The sequence below is a fragment of the Ostrinia nubilalis genome, chromosome 6 (assembly GCF_963855985.1).
Source record: "Ostrinia nubilalis chromosome 6, ilOstNubi1.1, whole genome shotgun sequence".
In the NCBI taxonomy this organism is placed as follows: Eukaryota; Metazoa; Arthropoda; class Insecta; order Lepidoptera; family Crambidae; genus Ostrinia; species Ostrinia nubilalis.
Genome location: NC_087093.1, coordinates 15,411,818 through 15,439,087, shown reverse-complemented (window position 1 = coordinate 15,439,087; position 27,270 = coordinate 15,411,818). Strand labels below are relative to the sequence as shown.

The 27,270-nt window shown below is 35.2% G+C and overlaps 1 protein-coding gene across 1 annotated transcript in view; it reads right to left on the bottom strand.

Annotated features, from left to right (window-relative positions):
* LOC135072703 (UDP-glucosyltransferase 2-like) overlaps positions 1-23,819 on the bottom strand; it is a 34,808-nt gene extending 10,989 nt beyond the window's left edge. Inside the window, exons 1-2 of the mRNA XM_063966728.1 lie at positions 22,712-23,819; positions 18,633-18,858 (exon numbers count right to left, since the gene is read on the bottom strand). Coding sequence (XP_063822798.1) covers positions 18,633-18,858; positions 22,712-23,575 — 1,090 coding nt within the window. The 5' untranslated portion in view covers positions 23,576-23,819. The remainder of the gene's footprint in view (positions 1-18,632; positions 18,859-22,711) is intronic.
* Between the last annotated feature and the right edge of the window lie 3,451 nt (positions 23,820-27,270).

Genomic DNA, 27,270 nt, shown 5'->3' with positions numbered 1-27,270 from the left:
TCTGTTTAGTAACTTATTAATAGGTAATTAACATTTAATTTAAACGCCCATTGTGAGATGTGAAGTTCTCCTACAGTAGTTTATGACTTTGTTTACGTTAATAAACGTTTGTGTAAGCAAGCAGAGAGTATCTAATGTGTAACAAAATATAAAATTAAAAACTAACGATAATCACGTTTCGACCGTAACTATGACATTGACGAATTTATTAGTTTTATAAATGTATAATAGAGTTGTACCTAGGTAATTGTTTTCCTTAAAAACATCATCTTTACGATGCAATGGAGTGATGAGTATGTAATAATCGAGTAGTTAAACTACAAAGTAAATTTCATAAACCGGCAAAGGACTCTTCTTTGTTTGTTTTTCAATAGGTATCTAAATTGCTTTGCTACCTGCGCGGTTCCTGTTTTATTATGAGGCTTTATTCTACTGCGCATTTACGATATCTTTCCCTACTGAAAAGACTCCAAAAAAATGGATTCCCATAAAAAATGAACCGTGGATCGACCATTTAATTTTGGGGAAGGATTTTTTCGTGGAATGTTACGACGTGCTGATAATATTGTCTAACCCTGTGTCTAGTGTAGCGGAATTAAAATAGTTTCATTTATCGATAGTTTGCCTTGAATTAATCTATTTTACCTACTTACCTATTGATAGGTTATCTGTAGTAGAGTGGCCTATCTAACAACTATATCTGAATCCGTGATTTTGTCTAGGATTTACTATGAGTTGTAACCGGCTTCAGATATCTTTATGTCAATATCATTAAGGAACGACAATGAATTTGTCATTGAAACAATTCCAATAATCAATTTTGATTTTGCTCGCGATACGGCTCTACCAATCAATCAAAATTGTATTGCATAATATTCTCTACGATTCTCTAGTTGTTATAATAATAATAAATAAATTTTTATTCACAAATATGATTTTCTGGGATGTAAAAACCACAACTTCTGCACTAGACTGTATATTTTCTCAGGAAAAGAAGTATGATGCAGTTGCTAAGTAATTCAGTGCAATGACAGGCATTAACGATGATTGCCTACATGACCATCAGTGACATTAGTAAGAATAGTGGTAATAGATAATCTACCTATGGAACGTAGCTTCTTCAGATAATGATACAAATTGAGTGTTTTTCTCAAGATCTCTCTTTGAACATGGAAAATTGTAAGATTTGGAACTTTAAATAACCAAAAGACTTAATGTAATTCTAGTCCAAGTGTATAGAATAAACTATGACAGCCCATATAGATACCCATAGCCATAACTTAACGGTGCAGTGGTTTGCATGGATATCGAACGACAACGTGTGGTTGCGAACGTGCGGATTCAAATCCTGTGTTTTTTGAAGTTTTAGTTTTATGTCTAACTTAAGTTTTCCGTAATCTAGTAGATAGTGGAGTGTGATAATTTTTTCCATAAAGAAACAATTATAATTATGAGATATGAATTGATTAATATCAGCGTATCGCCTGACAAATTATCATTTTTGTTTACAGTCTATGAACATATTTTCTGCATGAAATGCCATATCTTATCAGAATAATCACGTCTTCAGCTGTTGCATGTGATAAAAAAGTTATCTGAGATTATCCACATGCTCAGATAGTTTAAAGATAGAGTACCTGGTGTAATCTAAAAAAACTGCGCGAGTATGTCGCCGATATATGAAGAATGCAAAACAGTGAAATAGCAATCGCAAGAAAATGTTTCGAATGGTATTGCAGGCTGAAATTTATATCGTTAGCATCATCTATACTTATAGTCCAGTCATTATAGTAAGTTCACCTCGGAATTCGAGATACCCAGCTGTAAGTCTGTAAATACGTGTATATTGACACCCTAAAAGTTGTCTCAAAACCTACATATGGTAGGGTGTAAGCAACTATTAAATTTCAAGGTCAACGGTCACAAAAATCAGTTTTTTGCGCTTTTTTTTAGAAATATCTCATTTCCTATGGGTTTTTTGCTATTTGTATTTAATATCAATATTGTAGAATACTAAATTCTCTACAAATTTTGTTTCAAAAATTTTTTTATACGGTGAACCGTTTTCGAGATAGAGGGCGGAGAGCGCGCGGTCACTGCATCACTTCAGGTCAACTTAAGCGATTTAGATTTTTCATACAAAAGGATTTTCCCGCTAATTCCCGTGGGAATTTCGGGAATTCCTTGTTGTAACTAAGCTTTAAGTTTACTAAGGTACCTACATGCCAAATTTCAAGCGTCTAACTTCCGTTAAGCGTTTAGATTTTTCATACAAAAGGATTTTCCCGCTAATTCCTGTTCCCGTGGGAATTCCTATGTATACTATATATACCTATACCTGCTCAGGAGTATGAAGAATAATTGTACCAAGTTTCATTAAAATCCATCGAGTAGTTTTTGTTTCTATAAGGAACATACAGACGGACAGACAGACAGACAAAAAATTTACTGATTGCATTTTTGGCATCAGTATCGATCACTAATCACCCCCTGATAGTTATTTTGAAAATATATTTCATGTACAGAATTGACCTCTCTACAGATTTATTATAAGTACTAGCGGCCGCCCTCTATCTCGAAAACGGTTCACCGTATAAAAAATTTTTTTTAAAAAATTTGTAGAGATTTTTGTATTCTACAATATTGATAATAAATACAAATAGCAAAAAACCCATAGGAAATGAGATATTTCCAAAAAAAGCGCAAAAAACCAATTTTTGTGACCTTTGACCTTAAAATTTAATAGTTGCTTACACCCTACCATATGTAGGTTTTGAGACAACTTTTAGGGTGTCAATATACAAGTATTTACAGACTTACAGCTGGGTATCTCGAATTCCGAGATTCTTACCTAATTTAAGCTTAAATGACTGGACTATTATAATAAATCTGTAGAGAGGTCAATTCTGTACATGAAATATATTTTCAAAATAACTATCAGGGGGTGATTAGTGATCGATACTGATGCCAAAAATGCAATCAGTAAAATTTTTGTCTGTCTGTCTGTCTGTATGTTCCTTATAGAAACAAAAACTACTTGACGGATTTTAACGAAACTTGGTACAATTATTCTTCGTACTCCTGGGCAGGTTATAGGATACTTAGGAATTCCCACGGGCACGGGAATTAGCGGGAACATCCTTTTGTATGAAAAATCTAAACTGCTTAAGTTAGACGCTTGAAATTTGGCATGCAGGTACCTTAGTAAACTTAAAGCTTAGTTACAACAGGATATTGCAAAATTCCCACGGGAACAGGAGTTAGCGGGAAAAAACATTTGTATGAAAAATCTAAACCGCTTAAGTTAGACGCTTGAAATTTGGCATGCAGGTACCTACCTTAGTAAACTCAAAGCTTAGTTACAAAAGGATATTGCAAAATTCCCACGGGCACGGGAGTTAGCGGGAAAAAATATTTATTCTCAAAGTGGGCAGTAGACAAAATAAGTTTGGAACCCCTGCTCTACATTGGAGTGCATTACCGCAGCAAAATTTTTATAAATGTTGTGCTTTAGAGAGTCGAGAGTATAGCAGATAATTAGTCCATCGTGAGCAGGAATTTGTCCACTAATAGCAAAATTCGTTCAAATTATAGTTTTAAAGTTATTAGGAAAAAACAGATTTTGCTGCGGTAACGTTTCAACATTACCCTGGCAACATTTTTTTTTCCAATGAGTTAAAATGGCAATGTCTATCACCTATCAAAACCAGGACCTCCCGATAGAGTTCAAATATCTGCCCCACTAGACCACTGCGACAATACTCATCTAAGAAAACTAAGTAGGTATGTTAATTATGAATAATGTTTAAACTCAATCAAACACATAACGTATTCAACTGTTAAGTCACAGACATTGACGTCATCACTTAGGTAATTTATACGGAGTGCATAAATCTCACTGAAAAATAAGAGATATAAATGACTTGCAAAAATCATACAAATACCCTCAAATACCTATCAATGAAGCTAAAGTGTCTTTGGGTCATTCCACAAAAATATGTCAACTCTTAGTCCGCGCCACATTTCAGATGGAATATTTGTTAATATTTTATTCCAAAATTGTTAAATAACAGCTCGTTACGTGTTTTATTCATCATCCATTTATATTTTTTAAAACTATTTTTCAAACATCTTAAATTCCTTTTAAATGACCCAAATCGTCATTCCCTAGGCATGTCCGTACTCCAAAAGATTGTGTTTTGGAACCTATATTAATAGAAACATCAACTTGATCCTTTGTTTTAATTAACGAATAATCTATTTAAACGTATATTACACCAAATTCTATTAATATTTTGCGGTTTCAATAAACAATAATTTGATTTTCATTAGTTGAAAAAAGAGTCCACAGCTTTTAGCGTCATTCCCTCGCCACGCACTGATTTTATAATTTTGCGCTTTATTATGACTGTATTTAGAGTGAATGACATTTAGTTGAGTTTAAAGTACGATACGAAGTTATCCTCAGACCATACTGGCTTTGCGGCAGCCGTTTTTTGAATTAGTGCAAACGTGCCAGTTGTTGCGGAAACATTGTGTTGATCCAGTCACTTCGTCAGTCCCTAGTTGAGTAGCTTTATTGATTAGAATAGGAAATTGTATATAATTTAATAGTATTTACGTGTGGCTTTTCGGCTATTTTCGGCACATCGTATTAAGCATCTTATAATATAAAGTTAATCTGCATTTGCCTTAAGTTTTACTCCAAATCGTCAGTCCCTAGACCGTCAGGCCCTAGCTTTAAACGGCGCTAGGGACTAAGTTACTAGTTAGGGAATGGCGTTTTTTATATAGTGATAATAACAAAATAACTACATTAAGTATAGGTAATTATTAACTTATCTATAAATGTTAAGGTTATAAGTTTTATACTTTATTAAAAGTCATATAGGAGTAATGTAGTATGAAAAAATTGAAAATTATAATTTCTCCTAAAATAAAGCATAAAGTGACTGGCCCTTTTAGACTTAACATAATTAATAAATAAACTATAATTTACTCTAATAAAGTATTCAAAAGCATCTTAAAAAAGTTTAGGACAAAATGACGTCGAAAATATACAGATTTTCATGGAATGACCCCTTTATAGTTATAGCTTTATAGCTAGACCGTCAGGCCCTAGCTTTAAACGGCGCTAGGGACTAAGTTACTAGTTAGGGAATGGCGTTTTTTATATAGTGATAATAACAAAATAACTACATTAAGTATAATTATTAACTTATCTATAAATGTTAAGGTTATAAGTTTTATACTTTATTAAAAGTCATATAGGAGTAATGTAGTATGAAAAAATTTAAAATAATAATTTCTCCTAAAATAAAGCATAAAGTGACTGGCCCTTTTAGACTTAACATAATTAATAAATAAACTATAATTTACTCTAATAAAGTATTCAAAAGCATCTTAAAAAAGTTTAGGACAAAATGACGTCGAAAATATACAGATTTTCATGGAATGACCCCTTTATAGTTATAGCTAACCATATTACAGTATCTCCCAAGCAGCTGCTATTTTTAAAAAGCAGTCTTTTTTGGTAGTTCTTAACACAATTTGTAAAGAATTGTTGACGTTCCCATTTAACTTTAGGTATTAAATTGAATAAATACATACTTGAATACATTTTGCATGCTTTTGAAGATCAAATTTTACACGGCTATCAATCAAGGCATTTCGACGTAAAATTATAATTAATATAATTAGCACAATTACCTATACCTACACTTTATTGTTTTGAGTTAAAGCTCAAAAGTGACTACAAGTGTAGGTAATGAAATTTCATATTTCTATACTTCACTAATACATAAATAAATACCAAAGCATTTCTAATAAAATAAATAAATTGCCGTGGCAGCCTTTAATTAAGACGATATTTCTTATCCTTTTAGTTAGTTATACATAATATACCTACCTCATATACCGAGGTACTTAATAATTCATGTTGTTTTTGTTCTAAAAAAATACCTAATTTAAAAACAATTAAGTAATTTCGAATATTTTTTCTCGTATATTTTGCTCGCGATACGGCTCTACCAATCAATCAAAATTGTATTGCATAATATTCTCTACGATTCTCTAGTTGTTATAATAATAATAAATAAATTTTTATTCACAAATATGATTTTCTGGGATGTAAAAACCACAACTTCTGCACTAGACTGTATATTTTCTCAGGAAAAGAAGTATGATGCAGTTGCTAAGTAATTCAGTGCAATGACAGGCATTAACGATGATTGCCTACATGACCATCAGTGACATTAGTAAGAATAGTGGTAATAGATAATCTACCTATGGAACGTAGCTTCTTCAGATAATGATACAAATTGAGTGTTTTTCTCAAGATCTCTCTTTGAACATGGAAAATTGTAAGATTTGGAACTTTAAATAACCAAAAGACTTAATGTAATTCTAGTCCAAGTGTATAGAATAAACTATGACAGCCCATATAGATACCCATAGCCATAACTTAACGGTGCAGTGGTTTGCATGGATATCGAACGACAACGTGTGGTTGCGAACGTGCGGATTCAAATCCTGTGTTTTTTGAAGTTTTAGTTTTATGTCTAACTTAAGTTTTCCGTAATCTAGTAGATAGTGGAGTGTGATAATTTTTTCCATAAAGAAACAATTATAATTATGAGATATGAATTGATTAATATCAGCGTATCGCCTGACAAATTATCATTTTTGTTTACAGTCTATGAACATATTTTCTGCATGAAATGCCATATCTTATCAGAATAATCACGTCTTCAGCTGTTGCATGTGATAAAAAAGTTATCTGAGATTATCCACATGCTCAGATAGTTTAAAGATAGAGTACCTGGTGTAATCTAAAAAAACTGCGCGAGTATGTCGCCGATATATGAAGAATGCAAAACAGTGAAATAGCAATCGCAAGAAAATGTTTCGAATGGTATTGCAGGCTGAAATTTATATCGTTAGCATCATCTATACTTATAGTCCAGTCATTATAGTAAGTTCACCTCGGAATTCGAGATACCCAGCTGTAAGTCTGTAAATACGTGTATATTGACACCCTAAAAGTTGTCTCAAAACCTACATATGGTAGGGTGTAAGCAACTATTAAATTTCAAGGTCAACGGTCACAAAAATCAGTTTTTTGCGCTTTTTTTTAGAAATATCTCATTTCCTATGGGTTTTTTGCTATTTGTATTTAATATCAATATTGTAGAATACTAAATTCTCTACAAATTTTGTTTCAAAAATTTTTTTATACGGTGAACCGTTTTCGAGATAGAGGGCGGAGAGCGCGCGGTCACTGCATCACTTCAGGTCAACTTAAGCGATTTAGATTTTTCATACAAAAGGATTTTCCCGCTAATTCCCGTGGGAATTTCGGGAATTCCTTGTTGTAACTAAGCTTTAAGTTTACTAAGGTACCTACATGCCAAATTTCAAGCGTCTAACTTCCGTTAAGCGTTTAGATTTTTCATACAAAAGGATTTTCCCGCTAATTCCTGTTCCCGTGGGAATTCCTATGTATACTATATATACCTATACCTGCTCAGGAGTATGAAGAATAATTGTACCAAGTTTCATTAAAATCCATCGAGTAGTTTTTGTTTCTATAAGGAACATACAGACGGACAGACAGACAGACAAAAAATTTACTGATTGCATTTTTGGCATCAGTATCGATCACTAATCACCCCCTGATAGTTATTTTGAAAATATATTTCATGTACAGAATTGACCTCTCTACAGATTTATTATAAGTACTAGCGGCCGCCCTCTATCTCGAAAACGGTTCACCGTATAAAAAATTTTTTTTAAAAAATTTGTAGAGATTTTTGTATTCTACAATATTGATAATAAATACAAATAGCAAAAAACCCATAGGAAATGAGATATTTCCAAAAAAAGCGCAAAAAACCAATTTTTGTGACCTTTGACCTTAAAATTTAATAGTTGCTTACACCCTACCATATGTAGGTTTTGAGACAACTTTTAGGGTGTCAATATACAAGTATTTACAGACTTACAGCTGGGTATCTCGAATTCCGAGATTCTTACCTAATTTAAGCTTAAATGACTGGACTATTATAATAAATCTGTAGAGAGGTCAATTCTGTACATGAAATATATTTTCAAAATAACTATCAGGGGGTGATTAGTGATCGATACTGATGCCAAAAATGCAATCAGTAAAATTTTTGTCTGTCTGTCTGTCTGTATGTTCCTTATAGAAACAAAAACTACTTGACGGATTTTAACGAAACTTGGTACAATTATTCTTCGTACTCCTGGGCAGGTTATAGGATACTTAGGAATTCCCACGGGCACGGGAATTAGCGGGAACATCCTTTTGTATGAAAAATCTAAACTGCTTAAGTTAGACGCTTGAAATTTGGCATGCAGGTACCTTAGTAAACTTAAAGCTTAGTTACAACAGGATATTGCAAAATTCCCACGGGAACAGGAGTTAGCGGGAAAAAACATTTGTATGAAAAATCTAAACCGCTTAAGTTAGACGCTTGAAATTTGGCATGCAGGTACCTACCTTAGTAAACTCAAAGCTTAGTTACAAAAGGATATTGCAAAATTCCCACGGGCACGGGAGTTAGCGGGAAAAAATATTTATTCTCAAAGTGGGCAGTAGACAAAATAAGTTTGGAACCCCTGCTCTACATTGGAGTGCATTACCGCAGCAAAATTTTTATAAATGTTGTGCTTTAGAGAGTCGAGAGTATAGCAGATAATTAGTCCATCGTGAGCAGGAATTTGTCCACTAATAGCAAAATTCGTTCAAATTATAGTTTTAAAGTTATTAGGAAAAAACAGATTTTGCTGCGGTAACGTTTCAACATTACCCTGGCAACATTTTTTTTTCCAATGAGTTAAAATGGCAATGTCTATCACCTATCAAAACCAGGACCTCCCGATAGAGTTCAAATATCTGCCCCACTAGACCACTGCGACAATACTCATCTAAGAAAACTAAGTAGGTATGTTAATTATGAATAATGTTTAAACTCAATCAAACACATAACGTATTCAACTGTTAAGTCACAGACATTGACGTCATCACTTAGGTAATTTATACGGAGTGCATAAATCTCACTGAAAAATAAGAGATATAAATGACTTGCAAAAATCATACAAATACCCTCAAATACCTATCAATGAAGCTAAAGTGTCTTTGGGTCATTCCACAAAAATATGTCAACTCTTAGTCCGCGCCACATTTCAGATGGAATATTTGTTAATATTTTATTCCAAAATTGTTAAATAACAGCTCGTTACGTGTTTTATTCATCATCCATTTATATTTTTTAAAACTATTTTTCAAACATCTTAAATTCCTTTTAAATGACCCAAATCGTCATTCCCTAGGCATGTCCGTACTCCAAAAGATTGTGTTTTGGAACCTATATTAATAGAAACATCAACTTGATCCTTTGTTTTAATTAACGAATAATCTATTTAAACGTATATTACACCAAATTCTATTAATATTTTGCGGTTTCAATAAACAATAATTTGATTTTCATTAGTTGAAAAAGAGTCCACAGCTTTTAGCGTCATTCCCTCGCCACGCACTGATTTTATAATTTTGCGCTTTATTATGACTGTATTTAGAGTGAATGACATTTAGTTGAGTTTAAAGTACGATACGAAGTTATCCTCAGACCATACTGGCTTTGCGGCAGCCGTTTTTTGAATTAGTGCAAACGTGCCAGTTGTTGCGGAAACATTGTGTTGATCCAGTCACTTCGTCAGTCCCTAGTTGAGTAGCTTTATTGATTAGAATAGGAAATTGTATATAATTTAATAGTATTTACGTGTGGCTTTTCGGCTATTTTCGGCACATCGTATTAAGCATCTTATAATATAAAGTTAATCTGCATTTGCCTTAAGTTTTACTCCAAATCGTCAGTCCCTAGACCGTCAGGCCCTAGCTTTAAACGGCGCTAGGGACTAAGTTACTAGTTAGGGAATGGCGTTTTTTATATAGTGATAATAACAAAATAACTACATTAAGTATAGGTAATTATTAACTTATCTATAAATGTTAAGGTTATAAGTTTTATACTTTATTAAAAGTCATATAGGAGTAATGTAGTATGAAAAAATTGAAAATTATAATTTCTCCTAAAATAAAGCATAAAGTGACTGGCCCTTTTAGACTTAACATAATTAATAAATAAACTATAATTTACTCTAATAAAGTATTCAAAAGCATCTTAAAAAAGTTTAGGACAAAATGACGTCGAAAATATACAGATTTTCATGGAATGACCCCTTTATAGTTATAGCTTTATAGCTAGACCGTCAGGCCCTAGCTTTAAACGGCGCTAGGGACTAAGTTACTAGTTAGGGAATGGCGTTTTTTATATAGTGATAATAACAAAATAACTACATTAAGTATAATTATTAACTTATCTATAAATGTTAAGGTTATAAGTTTTATACTTTATTAAAAGTCATATAGGAGTAATGTAGTATGAAAAAATTGAAAATAATAATTTCTCCTAAAATAAAGCATAAAGTGACTGGCCCTTTTAGACTTAACATAATTAATAAATAAACTATAATTTACTCTAATAAAGTATTCAAAAGCATCTTAAAAAAGTTTAGGACAAAATGACGTCGAAAATATACAGATTTTCATGGAATGACCCCTTTATAGTTATAGCTAACCATATTACAGTATCTCCCAAGCAGCTGCTATTTTTAAAAAGCAGTCTTTTTTGGTAGTTCTTAACACAATTTGTAAAGAATTGTTGACGTTCCCATTTAACTTTAGGTATTAAATTGAATAAATACATACTTGAATACATTTTGCATGCTTTTGAAGATCAAATTTTACACGGCTATCAATCAAGGCATTTCGACGTAAAATTATAATTAATATAATTAGCACAATTACCTATACCTACACTTTATTGTTTTGAGTTAAAGCTCAAAAGTGACTACAAGTGTAGGTAATGAAATTTCATATTTCTATACTTCACTAATACATAAATAAATACCAAAGCATTTCTAATAAAATAAATAAATTGCCGTGGCAGCCTTTAATTAAGACGATATTTCTTATCCTTTTAGTTAGTTATACATAATATACCTACCTCATATACCGAGGTACTTAATAATTCATGTTGTTTTTGTTCTAAAAAAATACCTAATTTAAAAACAATTAAGTAATTTCGAATATTTTTTCCCAACAACAATGTAAGGGAGAGTGGGGTAAGACGGGGTGGGGGGCAAGACGGGGCGACCGATCCTGAGTGCGAACGAATTAGCCAATCAGGATTGTTTTAGCACCTGACGCCGCGCCGCCATTACGGCAATCAGTTATCGAAGTGAGCGGACAACGACACCACGCCTTTGATTTGTTTTCTGGAAAAAACTGTTTTTTTGCTAAATAGCTAGTGATTTTTCTATATTATACTGGGCGTGTATTTTCCGTAAATAATAACACCTCGCAATTGATTTAAATGTTATCAAATGTGAAAATAACAACACTAACAGGTAAAAACTTGTTTTCCTCAATGCTGCGTATTGGTTTTATTCAGTTATTTTTTAAATTTTATTTGGCATACGGGGGCATGATGGGGTAGGTGTTAAGGGGCAAGATGGGGTATGAAGGCAAGCGACATAGAAATGTCTAATTTTACTTTTATTTTATTCTAGAATGGTGAGAAATTATAAAAAAAAAGATTAAGAAAAAGAAAGAAGCGGAAGAGGATAAACAGCGAAAAAAAGAGTTGAGGGAACTTAAAAAATATAAAAAAAAACCTGCAACTAAGGAGAAAAGAGTAACAAAGAAGAAAAAAGGGGCTAAGAATAGATCATTACACGAGAATAGTGACAGCAATACTGAAAATACACCTTTTTTGTATTGTAAAGGCCTATATTTGCCTAAAGGCTGGGTTGCTTGTTCAGCATGCGGCAAATGGGCTTACTGCAGCTGTGCAGGTTTAGATGACGAAGATGCATATACCGTGTTCACTTATGAACATTGTGAACAGTAAATAGTCGTTTGCTGCCATACCCCATCTTGCCCTCTTATTGGTACCCCATCTTACCCACGGGGGTACCCCATCTTACCCTAGGGGTGGGCATGATGGGGATAAGGGTGTATTTCTACTATTTGTTTTTTTTAAATTTAATTATGTTGATTAAACTGCAAAATTACACGTTAAAAATGAAGACTGATTATCTAAGAAGATTATAAGAATAAAACAAATTAATAAAACTCTTTACGGTCAATTTTATTTACCATCAAACGTTAAGGACCCCGTCTTACCCCACTCTCCCCTACTTTTATAAAAAGGGAAACCTTTCATTGGCTATACTATCAGTCTAAATCTTATAACTAACATTTTCAATGTATCGCTGTTGGTTTCTATAAAATAAATAAATAAATTAATTAATTAATGAAATAAATATTCTACCGATTATCTTCACTACAGTAACGTTGCCACGTGGCACGGATTAATAAAGGGGAAAAACTTATTACGTTAATTTTGATAAAAATGATAAACACTTAAAATTAGATATCTATAATAATAACTGTAAAAATAAGGTCACTTTGATAATCTCGCACTATCTTATCGCTATTGATTAAAGTCACCTTGTATTAATGTTTTCGACTTTATTGCAGACGTATCGTCGGTCATTAAACCTCAATCTTGATGACATAAACATAATTTTGAACTAGGTAATCATTGTTTTAAACCTATTAGATTAAAAAAATGGATTACGACCTGCTTGGGCCATTTTTCTTTATTTATTCATGGTACTCATGTTTGTGAGCAAATCAAGTGAATCAAAAAAGACGATTGCCTATAGAGAGAGAGAGAGAGTGCGGGAGAAACGATATAGAGGCTACAGAACCCTGACTGCTCGAGTTCGTCGTGTACTTGACTGGTTTTTCCGCCATCTAAACTAAACAAACGGGGCCACACACAAGTGCTGATAATAGCAATGATTAGAAATATTGGGAGAAAATAAAATTTCTTATTTTTTTTTAGTTAAGATCCATTAGTGATAGCACAATTTAAAAACCCAATTGCTTTTTCGTAGCCAAGTAAGAATTAATAATCGAAATTGCGAGTAGGTAGGTACTTAATTCAGCATTTATGATTGCTTGGCATAAAATCCGCTAGTAGCCGTGGAAATGAGTGAAAGGCGAATATTTTATTGCGAAAGGGGAAAGCCAATAAAACGTAAGGGGGGCAAAGACGTTGTTTATTTTTGCGGCTTTGTCTGCTTCAGAATAAAAGAAGTAAGTCTGTCTGGCTAAGAAACAGTTCAGTAGTGCCTTTTTCTGTGATGCGGATTTCAGCACGCGTGCGGATTTCCGCATGTGGATCACTTGCATTTTATTATTTCATACATATTTTTTTTCCTATTACGCGGGATACACGCACGCGGAACGCGGATTGGCTGCGGGCACACAATACGAAATCTTTGTCCTGCGTGCAACCAGGCAGCGTCACTATACGTCAGCTATACGCACACGCGGACATTCGCACGCGTGCCTATAAGTTACTCTGCTATAAGTATCCGCAGGCTAGGGTTTGCTTCCGGGAAATCCCGGTACTCATTTTTCCCGGGAATTCCCGATAATCTAATCCTTTATCTAGTTCCGGTACTGACGATGCAATTCCCGGGACTTTCGGTACTTTCGGGACTTCAATAATTTATTTTTAATAACAATTTTTTGACTAGATGCCATCATATTTTTACGTACACACTATCAACAAATGAAAAAATATAATTATGTTCCTAATTCATTATCCTTCCTTTTAAGACTGATTGTTTTATCTGATTGTACTTAGATACTACTTATTATTTCTTTCAACAGCGTGTTTTTTTATAAACCTAATTTAGTTAATTTATGTTTTGTCCCTAAGAGTAGGCGCACACCGTTGATTTTTCGTCGGCCGATAGTTTAGTCGGGCAGTTGATCAGTATGGGCATGTATGGGAGTGCGCACACTACGCCGATTCGATTTGGCAAACAACAATCGGGCACAACTACATATTAAAAATTAAAATCGGGCACAACTATCGGCCAACTAAAAATCAACGGTGTGCGCCTACTCTAACTCTTGTCGCTGCCAGTATTTGACATTGATAGAAAGTGAGAAAACATATTTTAACTAAAATAGGTTGATTAAACGATTGTTGCTTTTTATGAATATGGCGGTTATGATTTTTAATAGGCATTTATAACTAGTTTTGTCGTCTTGTGTAACTGTTTGGACTGATTTATTATTAAGGTAACAAACCAATTGAACTGAACAGAAAAAGTTAAATATTTTTGTTAACCTATTTACATTTTTATTAAAATTACGTACAAATTAGGTAATTTCTTTTAATAAATAATAACCATTCACGTGGGTACCGAAATTCCCGAATTTCCCGGTTTTCCCGGTACTGGCTTAGACCTGGTACCGGGAATTCAGTAACACTCCTTAGTACCGGGACTTGCAACCCCTACCGCAGGCCTCCGTCACTCGCCTATGCCGGCCGAGATAATTACATTACCTACAGCGCGCGACAACTTCAAGTTGCAAATCAGTCAGGGCCGCCACGTGCCTGTCAGCACACGCGTATTTCTATACACGTTCGGTCGATCATCGTCGCAATCAATGTTTATTGTTCCAACAGCACTGTTATTCTTCTTGGAAAATCGTAATATTTAGGAATAATAATTAACTGTAGTGATTTAAATAATAAAAAAACTACACTTTTCCAAAAATAAATTATTTTGAAATACTTATGACAAAAAACTGTAGCAAAAAAATTATTTTAGCTAATAAAAACATTAACTTTACTTCACCATGTCTATTTTCTGACACTACACCTTTTAAAACTGTTTGTCCAATTTCGAATTATCGCAACACTGAAGTTTATTAATAGGTACTTTAGAGATGGCACGACTATACAAACACCACTAGATTAAAGTTTACCAATCGTAAATACAATAAATGCTTCTTAAAATTAAGTTTTCATTTATTTTACTTTGCTTATACAACCTGACGCTTGAGCTGTGAGGTAGATCAATTCTGAACACAAAAAAATTGCGCTCTTGTGAGCGTAGTAGTAAGGTGCGATTTCGAATGCACCATGTGCGTTGGATTCCGCATCAAAGGAAAAAGGCACTTATAATCAATCCTTTCATGCCTTATCTTGTTAGCGACCCATAACCTCAAGTTACAATGATAATCGGTATTAGGTATATTGATAAAGGACTGAAGACGACTTCTATCAATAACATCTGGCAGATAACCTTAAGATAATGTGTAGGACTAATTAATTAATGAGACCCAATATCATACAGACAATAATCAACAACAGCAATAAACACTCGGTCATTCTAATTAAGGTAGCCTTTCGAACTAAGCGTCACAGACGCAGCGTCTTTAGCTTTGGTCTTAAAGATAGCCTTTCGAAGCGAGTTAGTGACGCGGCGTTGGTGGCACAAGACCAAAGCTAAAGACGCTGCGTCTGTGACGCTTACTTAGTTCGAAAGGCTACCTTTAGGCAAATACGGTTGATGTAACACCAATACAGTTACTGATCACTAATTAAGTGACGGTTGTGTAATGAATTTAACTTTAAAGAAAATGTGTTTCTCATTAAAAACTACACAGTCACTTGCATGAGAAATTAACATATTTTTCGTAGGTAAGGTGAGGGGGGCAAAGTGCGCCATACTTTTTGCATAGTTGACTTTAGTGCAATATAACTTGTGTTACTTAAGTTCACGAATGACACTTGTAGTACCAAAAGGATCTGTGATGTTTTACAACTACAACCAATTTCGTGCCATTGGAATCTTATTTCACAAATTGTCCAATAGCCAAACCTTCATAGATGTTCAGGTTAGAAAGAAAGAAAGAAAGAAAGAAAAAATGTTTATTCAGTATCATCGACAATACACTTACAATACTTATTATTATTTAATGAGAAGGTAATTACAATGACACTGAAAAGGTATTCATTTTAGATTTAGATTTTTTTTTTAAATAAAAGATCATTAGTTTGTATTGCCCAAATTACTAATAGTCCTGTTAGTGTGGTAAGATAATAAAATGAAGCTTGTGTTACGAGTGGGCTCACCACAATAGTCGAGCGGGGCGGTGGGATTCGAACCCGCGTTCCTCGGATCTCGAGTCGGCCACTCCGACCCCTTCACCGTTCGGCTATCGTGGATATATTTTCGTGGCTATATAGAAATTAAATCCCTAATTTTCAGGCATAGGCTTCAAAGAAAGTATCAAGATAGGAAAAGCTCCTAAAAGCTCTTGAAAGAGGTTATGAGTATGTCATCACATTACATCAGTTTGACGATAAAAAGTTTTTTTTTCATTTATGTAAGAAAAATGCTTTCTAAAAGTGTTTCTCAAACGAGCGAACGTAAGAACCTTTAGTGGATCCCAATGGATCCCATGTTTAACCGATCACCCGTCGTTGTCTTAAACACTAGTTTAAGACAAGGACGGGTGATCGGTTAAACACGTGGGTGGGCGTACAAAAATTGCTTCAGAAATGGTGGAAATGGTGTCAATTTGCTACGAGAAAATGTTTCATGAAAAGTGTTTTTTTTTTAATGGTATCTGTCTTCTGGATAATTTAATAGGGGTGCATGGGATTATAATAAAAATGAGATTCGCATTTTTCGAGTGACCTATTAACTGCTGGAACATTAACTGAGTAAAATGTCATGTAGCAAGGAAACCATGGGTAGCCAACTGCCTCTCTGAACATAATATGTTCAGAGAGGCAGTTGGCGTCAGTTGCAGGTTCACTTGGGGTAACTGACAAAATACGGTTTTTGAGTTAAATATACAGTTTTTCTTAGTTTTTTCTGCTCTTTCGAATGGTATACGTAAAAAAATTCTAGCTTTAAATAACTTTTTAAAAAAATAAAACCGACTTCAAATGCGTGAACACAAAAAAAAACTAAAAATTAAAAATATTGCGTATAAAAAAGTTCATCTCCAATTTTCCACCCTTGGGGATGAAATATTTTCTTCAAATTCGCATGAAACCACCCTTTTGATAATACCTATTCAACAAAAAAATAATCGTTCAAATTGATTTATAATCGGCGGAGATATTGCGTATAAAAAAGTTCATCCCCAATTTTCCACCCTTGGGGGTTGTTTTTTCTATTATTAAATTTAAATGGGACCACCCTTGAGGTATTACCTATACGCCGAAAAAAGATTTGTTCAAATCGGTTCATAATTGGCGGAGTTATCGCGTAACAAACATAGAAAAAAAAAAAAAAACATACGGGTCGAATTGAGAACCTCCTCCTTTTTTGAAGTCGGTTGAAAAATTACAATTACACGGACATTTTCAGGTGTGAACTTTTCAGATTTCCTTCACAATTTTGGTGTAACTGACATTGTAATAATTTTACCAGGTTGAATTGGTGTATCTGTAATAATGTAAAAATTTTGCTACAAAACTTTGCAATTACACTGATTTGCTAAGGTTTATAACATGAAATAAAATAGGAATTTAGAAAGTTTTAAGGCATATTACATTATTATTATACCAGCAGTATCAGTTAAAGAAGTTAAAGTTAGCTCAACAAAAAAAATAATTGAAATTGAGCAACTATCCAGCCAACTAGGCGTCACTGCGCGTTGCTAACATTAACATGTTGTTACTCTGTTACTTTTACTGTTGTAGTACTCATGACCTTAATTCAACATTGCTATAAAGAGGTGGGAAATTAAATCCATTTTGTTTTCAGTTTAAGTTGCCCTGTAGAGCTAAATACGGTATTGGTAAGTCAAAGCTTAAAAAAATATTGAAATTACTTAGTTTTACAGTAATACTTTAGTTATTTCAATATTTCTGTCTTAAAAAAATGAAATACACATATTTTCTTGATTCCCATGGCTTTTTTAACATTTTTTAATGAATAAAATAAAAGTTACTTCTAATAAAATTTAAAAAAAAAACAAAGAAAACGGCAAAATGTTATTTTTTTCATGAATTCTCTTATTTTTTAATACTTTTACATAAATTATACAGCAACTAAGTAAACAAAACCCAGCAAAAACATCAAATTATTTTAATTTGGGCAGTACTTACACCAATTTGACCTATGTTTTTTCCAAAAGTATGGTGTAAAATTAGTGTAACTGTCAAAAGTACAAAAATACATTGGTGTAACTGCAATTTATTTCCTTAACTAAGACATAGTAGATAATTCTTTTTATTTAATCTAAAACCGCGTAGGATTCTAAGCATTTCTGTAAAAACAGATCCAAAAAAGGTTAAATAGGAAAAAAGTTATGTCCGATTTAAGACGAAAAAAAACTTTAAACGGCTCTACTGAAAAACTGTATTTTGTCAGTTACCCCAAGTGAACCTGCAACTGACGATATGACACTGGACGTTAAAGTACTTCTTACTTTTACATGCTACATAGTTAATCAGGAAGTAACTACTTACTATAACTTTACGCGGAGATCGTTTGAACCTCAAATAAATATCCTGTAAGCCTGGGTCGCCATCTTACTTTAACTAACGTTACAATTCTGTCAAACTCCATACAAAAAACACCGTTATTGTTATAGTTACGGTTAAAGGAAGATGGTACAACTCAGCCTTTTTCTGTGCTGATGTACTTACGTAACAAATCGTACTGCGGTATCCACCGGACCTTCATCACGTTCCCCTCCAAAGTCCCCTCCTCTTCAGACTCCTCGAACTTCCAGATGACTCTCTGCTTCAGCCGCGAGAGGGCGCTGATGATCATGCGTTCCTTGTACTCGGGCATGGTGGACGTCTTGATGAGGGAGCCGAAACTGAGGAGTACCACGCCGTGGTCTGATTCGTTCATGAAGCGTTCTATGTACTGGAACAAATTAAACGAGATTTAAACTAAGTATAATACAAGTAATTTAATTTCTGCAAATAAGCTTATAAATAAGTCTCTCTTTCACTGTGGACACTCTGAGCACGAGCCCAGGGCACCACGATCTACGGGTCTATCTGAACTCAAAAAATGTCTTTTATAGATGGAAAAAGAGCCCCTATGATTCTTAAGTGCCCAGGGCCTCCATGTCCCAGTTAATTTAATCCTATCACTGCTTCGGGACAATAGATACTTGGGCCAGTATTGAGAAGAACCAGCGCAAGAAACTCGTTCGTTTCAGCCAAATGACGTCCACTGCTGGACAAAGGCCTCCCCCAAGGTTTTTCATAATGAACGGTTCTGCGCTGCCCGCATCCAGGATCTACCCGCGACCTTTACCAGATCGTCGGTCCACCTAGTAGGAGGCAAGAAACTCAGTCACAACTATACCTTTGGCCATCTTACATTGCGCCATGCCTAAGTACTAGTTCCAAACTAAAAGCTTGTACTAACTGGGTGCCAGGCCAGACAACGGACATAAACATACATAAAATGTCTTCTTTTTTGTAAACACATAATATTACTAGAAAACAACCAGACTCAGATAAACAGATATAGGTACTCGTATTATGTAGTTTCATGCATAAACTGCGTCGATCGAACCCGCGACCTCTAGCAGTCCGTTACGCGCGATCCACTAGGCCAGGTGGCATTAAAACACGAGTAGTATTTTAAATAGCAGATATGGATTAGAGGTAGACAGTAGATGCAAATTCCTAATCATACACCTAGATAGTAGATTTAAGATAATAGTTAGGCCCAGAGCAGACGGTGAAACGCAACTGCAACTTTCTGATGATTCTGATGAATGAAACTGAAACTGAAAGTTTCAAACTGGTCGCGTCATGTGTGGTCTCTCAACGGACGCTATGGCAGAAACTTAGATGCAACTCAAAAGTAACTAGCAGTTGGAGTTTCGTTGCAGTTGCGTTTCACCGTCTGTTTTGGGCCTTACTCATTATTATACACTATGACAATATTCAACTACACTCGCGAGCAAAAGTATGGAATCACTTACATGAAGTTGTTTCCACGCGATCTTGTGTACTAAGCAATTTGTTAGTAACAAAAAAAGTAGCACCATTTTAAAGACTAAACTTTTAACTTTAAATTGATACCAAATTCATTTAAATCACACCGGTATTTAAAAAGATATCCCGGCTGATGTGAAGAAGTAAGAAAAAAGACATGTACCAACTGTTTGATACGTCGCGAGTTGCGGCCTATTTACCCCCTATAAAAGCACGTGTTTTCGGATTTTTGCGTTCACACGTTGATCCATACACATCTAGGCTTCTTTTGACACTTTACCTGGGATTCTATACCTACAGATGCAGCACAAATCGTTGCACTGTTGCAAGAAAGGCTCAGCCAGCGGGCTGTCGCACGTCAGCTCCACATAAGCCAGTCCTGGGTTTCGAAAGTTTTAAGACGCTTTTGGGAGACTGGTGGCTTTATCCCGAGACCAAGTTCTCAACAGCACCGGTGCACATCGCAGAGGGATGACCGTTTTTTCATGTCAACCTCTCTATGAAATCGTCATTTGACTGGTATCGACGTCTAGCAAGAGCTCAGAAATGTTCGTAGGATAGCTGTTAACGAGTGGACAGTTTGTCTAAGATATGAGCAATAAAATTTGACTCCAAATAGGCCTGCCACAGGCTGGAAACTGACGGCAGGTCACCGACAAGCACGCTTTCAATTAGCTCGCACTCGGAAGGCGAGTAATGGAGGCGAGTTTTGTTCTCCGATGAATTGCAGACTGTTTTTGCAGTGCAGCAGTCGAAGAGGTCGGGTCTATAGACGGCCTGGGGAGCGATTTTTGCAGTGCTGGTTCGCTAAAACATTGGCTTATGGGGGTGGCTTGCTCGACTTCCCATCGAGATGTGTAGGAGCAAATTGAAAGCGTGCTTATCGGTGACCTGCCGTCAGTTTCAAGCCTGTGGCAGGCCTTTTTGGAGTCAAATTCTATTGTTTATATCTTAGACGAACTGTCCACTTGCTAACAGCTATCCTACGAACATTTCTGAGCTCTTGCTGGACGTTGATACCAGTCAAATGACGATTTCGTAGAGAAGTTGACATGAAAAAATGGTTTTCCCTCTGCGATGTGCACCGGCAATGTTCAGAACTTGGTCTCGGGATAAAGCCACCGGTATCCCGAAAGCGTCTTAAAACTTTCGAAACCCAGGACTGGCTTATGTGGAGCTGACGTGCGACAGCCCGATGGCTGAGCCCTTCTTGCAATAGTGCAACGATTTATGCTGCTTCTGAAGGTGTAGAATCTCAGATAAAGTGTCAAAAGAAGCGGAGATGTGTATGGATCAACGTGTGAAAGCAAAAATCCGAAAACACTTGCTTTTATGGGGGGTAAATAAGCCGCAACTCGCGACGTATCAAACAGTTGATACATGCCTTTTTCCTTACTTTTTCACATCAGCCGGGATATCTTTTTAAATACTGGTGTGATTTAAATGAATTTGGTATCAATTTAAAGTTAAAAGTTTAATCTTTAAAATGGTGCTACTTTTTTTGTTACTAACAAATTGGTTAGTACACAAGATCGCGTGGAAACAACTTCATGTAAGTGATTCCATACTTTTGCTCGCAAGTGTATTACACAGGTAGATAATATTGAACAAAGAAAGTGATAGACACAACATTTGTTTTTATTGGGTATTGCGATGCGGATATTTCGAATTAGGTCATCTTGGCGACTTCGATAATAGCTGTAGATAACTAGATAACTGTAGATTGTTTCTAGCTGAGCCCAAACGTAGGCATAAAAAATGAAAATTACGATTTATCATGATAAAATAAAAGATAAAAACTTTGTTGGAATTGTCATGATGCATTTCCTTCGAAAAGTAGGTATCTACACTACTTGCACTCAAACATGCCACCTTTCAGCATTCCAAAAGGTAGGATCAATGAAGCGATAAATCTATGATTACCTACTATTTCAGTTAAGTCATCGTGAAATTCGTTATAATGGAAATCAATCGTTTTTCTTGGATAGTATCTGAAATATCTGGTCAAAACTTCGAAGTCTTTGTTCGATATAATTACGCGGTTAATAAAAACACTAGGTTTTTCTGAGGCTTCTCTCGTCTACGTATTACGTTGGTGTTTCCTAAAACGTATTGAATTAAGTAGGTAGGTGCTCATTTGAACGTATTCTCTTTGAAAATATGTTTAATACACCAACATTTATTATGCTTACCTACATGCACATGTGGGTAAAATAGGTAGCTATATTTAAATTAATTTTATTTGTATTTCATCACTATTTAATAATGAATTTTATGACTTTACGTAGACAATAGAGGAGTGTTACAGGCAAGTTTAAGTGAAAAAAGGTGAAAAAGTTCAATGTTAGAATTAATTTTAGAAACACCTGGCACAACAACTGACAGTATTTTTTGGCCCATTGTATTCTAATGGATGTCGGGAAACGATGGCCTATGCAACCTTTTGTCAATAGATTTGAGGTATTTTTGGGGAATCAACAAAAGATACCCTTATAAATCTCTTCGGGGAATAAATAGATGTACCTATTGCCAGATTCCTCAAAATGTATGCTACAGTATGCAGTAGTAGAATCTCCGAGAGTTATTGTTGTAAGTTTGTTTGGCATAAAATGCTATCGCCAGTTCGCAATAACTACGCACACAAACAAAACAAGCGATAGCAATATCATTCCGGGTTCAATTACATAAACATGCATTCATCACTCGCCACTGACACACATGATATTCCCGTGATTTCAAATGAAAACAAAAATAGTACTCACCGGTGGTATAACACTCCTTTTGTGATTCAGATGCATCCCACCCACTTCCACCAAACCTGGGATTAACGGGCGCACTCCGTTCAGACTATGGAACACATTTGCCAACAGCAACGTGGTATTCTTCGCCAAGTCCCGCAAATCCGGGATTCTCCTCCCGAAATGCCTCTCAATAATTTCTTGCTCCTTCAACTGAATATTGTACCGGAACCACACCTTAAAGTAAACGTTCAAGAATGTGTTCTCAAGCCTTTCATAAAAGTTCATCCGAGAAGTGTAATGGGCGCTGAGCACTGGCACAAACGCGGGGTTGTCGGTCACGCCGATGCGGTCCGCCGACCACTGCATCAGGCTGCTCGTCAACAACCCTATAACCGGCACTTTTTTTCCATAAACGTGCGAAAGTCCCAGCATACAATCACTGTTGAAATTCTCCACCAAAATCACATCGTAGTCCTTCCTGAGAACCTCCGCAAGCGGGGGAAAGCTCACCAGCTTCGAACACACGTCGAGGGCCATTTCTGCTAGCGGTTCGAAATCCAACAACTGCCTCGCAATGTTATCCAAGCCCAGCATTTTCAATAAAACGTTGCTGTTTTCGTACATTGCTAAATCAATGACTTCGAGTCCCAATCCGGCGATGCCTTCGAGGCTGACGTCCGTGTAGTTTTCAGGTGGGTTTTTGACCGGGAAAAAGGAGACGACGGTGACATGGTGTCCTCTTTCGGCCAGGGTCCGGAGGAGGGGATCGAATACCATTTGGTGGCTCTTGCCGGTGTGAGGGAAGAGGCCTAGGACGCGTGCGGCGTTGGCATCGTCGAGCGTGAGTACGGCCGCGAGGGAGAAAACTGTTAGTAGGGCGCGCATCGCCGCGACCGAGGTTGGAGAGATTGTGTGCACACTGCCGACTGCGCGGCGACGCTGCCCTCACTGAGCCGCAGCTGCTATTTTCAGTGGGGCGCAGCACGCACGTGTTTAGGGCAACGTCCACTAACTGAATTACAGCGATAAAGGTCACGGATTGAATAGATTACGCATCCAATTGCATGCAGGAAATGCTACATTACAAACGGAAAGTGAGAAGTTAAGAACACGACGAGCGACAGTTCGTTTTGTAAGGATTTGACGATAATGCAGTATGCATGCAGTGCTACTGTCTGTCTACTCGAAAATAATGGACGAGGAAGTCTGACTGACAGATTAATAAATTGCATACAACCTACCTTACCTTACCTACTTATATTTATCTAATCAAAGTCATTTTAATAATGCATTATGTAGATATCTACAAGTTTGCAAGAAGGCACTTCTGAAGTTATAAAAAGTGAAGAAAGAAGTAGGTACTTAAAGACCCAATTACTTTTAAATAAATCACCTACCTACCTAATAACCGTTTAACTGTTCAAACAATTTTCGTATAAATTAGTTATAAATTATACAAGGACTACTAATATGAATATGGATAAGTAGGGAAGTTTAGTAATTTGTCATGTTAGTGTCTTCCATTTGTAAAGAATAATGTTTGAATGACAAAGCATAAGTACATAATAAGTAAGTAGCCAAGTCCACTAGTTGTAAAGACGTGAATACGTGATCTTATTCTGAAAAAAGCCTACTTAAATAATAATAACAATGGAAAATTCCGATAATATATTCATGTAGGTACTAATTAGCTTAGCATAATATTCTAGAAATAACCAGTTAGACTATGAAATCTTAAATCTAGTTAGACTATGAAATAAGAAATTTTCTCAGAATAGGAAACAAAAGTAAGTAGAGCAAGCTAAATTCCCATAAAAGCGCATCGACCCGTGACATGACGGACATTTTCTCCGATTCAATCTATAACGGACACCTTTTTTGTTTACTTTCATCGACGTTTATGGCAATCGATTCATATTCGCAACTTGATTTGCAATCCAATACAAAAGTAGGCCTTACTTGCTCGACGATATAGTTCCATTCGCAATATTTTTTACTGCTAGCCAGTGTAATTTAGCCATTTGCAATGTAATTACGGTGGGTGGTAGTTAATAAACCAACCATCAAGACTTCATATCTTTTTGTAGGTACATCTCACTTGAAAAAGTTTGTATGAAAGTTTTGGTAAATGTAGTTGATGAGATGAAGATTGGATCACTGTTAAATAACTGTTCTTTCTCCAAGTTGTCTGGATGAAATCGCTAAGCGATAAGACCGCTTAAATTGTGCCGTTTGGATTTGGTATTTAATTAAATTACAGTAAATTGAATGTCGCACTTGACACTCGGGCTTCGGGTGTTTTAATTAGGTCAATTACATAATAGCCCACTTTTAGACAACATCAAAAACGTGAACTTTATAATTATTTTATTATGTTTGGGAGACTCCCTACTTAGCTATATTATGTTCATACACATGTCATTCATTTTGCGTTGTAAGTAATGTAGCTTTTACTGGTTCATAATCAACTCGATTGTTCTTTTATTGACACAACTACAGTATTTGTTCTGTGTCTGTTGCTCTGTGCTCAATATTCAATTTTAAGAGTTAGGTATGTTTGGATGCAGTTTAAGTACAGTTTACTTGAGTTTGACGACCATGACCATCATAATATTTCGCCACTTGTGTTATTTACTCAAACAACTAAGTAAAAGAAAATTTTCCGTTGTGATTGACTTGTTCAACACTTAACGACGTGGATAATTTTAAATTGTAAAGAGTAAAGACGCATCGGTTAGTTACCTTAGCTAGACATTTACTTAGTTAAAAATAATGATGTTGAGTGAGACGAATGGTAGTTACCTACTTATATTACAGTGTATTTTTTAAATAACCCGGCGCACAATACATTTGCAAAATAAAGACAGTTTCTATTGGATTGGACTCTACCTACCCTACTATTCTGTCACCAGCTGCTACGTTGTACACGTTATTATGACGTAGGTACGAGTAATACCATACCTACATTCAAGAATGGAAGTTATTATTGTATTTCACCGCGCAGTATGACCTTGCAACAAATGCAGTGTCGCCAGGGCTGCCGGTCTAGCAATATAAGCTGGAGCTGGATGCGAGTGCGTAGGTTAACTGCAATGCAAAAACCGGGAACTAACAATTATTTTATAGAAGAGGTAAGTAGGTAATTATCTGAGCAAAACTGAGCTGAAGAGGTGGGGGCAGACGGTTTCACTCGACCTGCCGACAGACAGGCGCCTAAGGTGTCACCTAATTCTTTTGAGGTCGGGTGAGGGACATAAGCAAACAACCATAGTCAAGTTGGGAATACTTACTTACTGATTGAAGCTGGCTGCACAATTCTATTGCATACTTAATGGAGTCAAAGCTGTAGGTAGGGTGCAGGAAAGTTTGGTTGCGTTTTAAGTCGCAAAGAAAGTCCTTACGACAGACTTGCCCACGACTGCCCTTTAGAAGAATGGGTCATCTATCACGGAGACCGACTAGTGACGGGAAGGGACAGGCGTTCAAAAAAAACCACATACCTATTACTTTTAAGAGACAACCTTGGCAGAGGAAATGCTTCATTTCAAAAAGGGGACAGCGATAGATAAATGTGGGACCTCCAGATGCGAGTGTCAGTGTAGTCATCTGTGGTTAGGCTACAAGATTTGAAGTTTGAACCCGCAACCATTGGTTTTGTAAAGCGGAGTGCTAACCACCAAGCTAAGTAGACAACCATAAAATAAAATAAAATATAATTTCGAGACATTTAATTTAGATAGAAAGGTGAAATAAATATACAGGGTGACAGGTAATGCGATACATTCCTTGATAGGGGTTAAAGTAGAGCTTATTTGCAGTCATTTAAGTCATATGACACCATATCCGAAACTTGTTCATTTCCAAGTTATTCAAGATTTAAGTATTTTTAAAAAAAACTCCAGTTTTTATGTTAAAATGTACCCTTGTAATGAAGAATACGGAATAATGTTAACTTTTTCGTTGTATTCGTAGATATAGCTAAATAATAAGTGTGACATTTTAAATTAAAATTTGCAAGAAAGAATCGTCATTACTCAAGTAAAAGCTAAAAAACCATGTATCATTTTGCAAAAAAAATTATGTTTTAGGTAATTAAACGAAGAATTTCCAAGAAAAAATGTATGGAATGTTGTGTACAAATTACAGAATTTAGTTCCTTGATTCATTAGCTATTCAAAAAGGTACAGGTGTTTAACAAACACTACATAATTATTTTTTTATTTGAATTTAAACGTCTAGTAAGATACTTTCATAAAAAAATAATTTTTGAATAGCTAATGAATCAAGGAACTAAATTCTGTAATTTGTACACAACATTCCATACATTTTTTCTTGGAAATTCTTCGTTTAATTACCTAAAACATATTTTTTTTGCAAAATGATACATGGTTTTTTAGCTTTTACTTGAGTAATGACGATTCTTTCTAGCAAATTTTAATTTAAAATTTCAATCTTATTATTTAGCTATACGAATACAACAAAAAAGTTAACATTATTCCGTATTCTTCATTACAAGGGTACATTTTAACATAAAAACTGGAGATTTTTTAAAAAATACTTAAATCTTGAATAACTTGGAA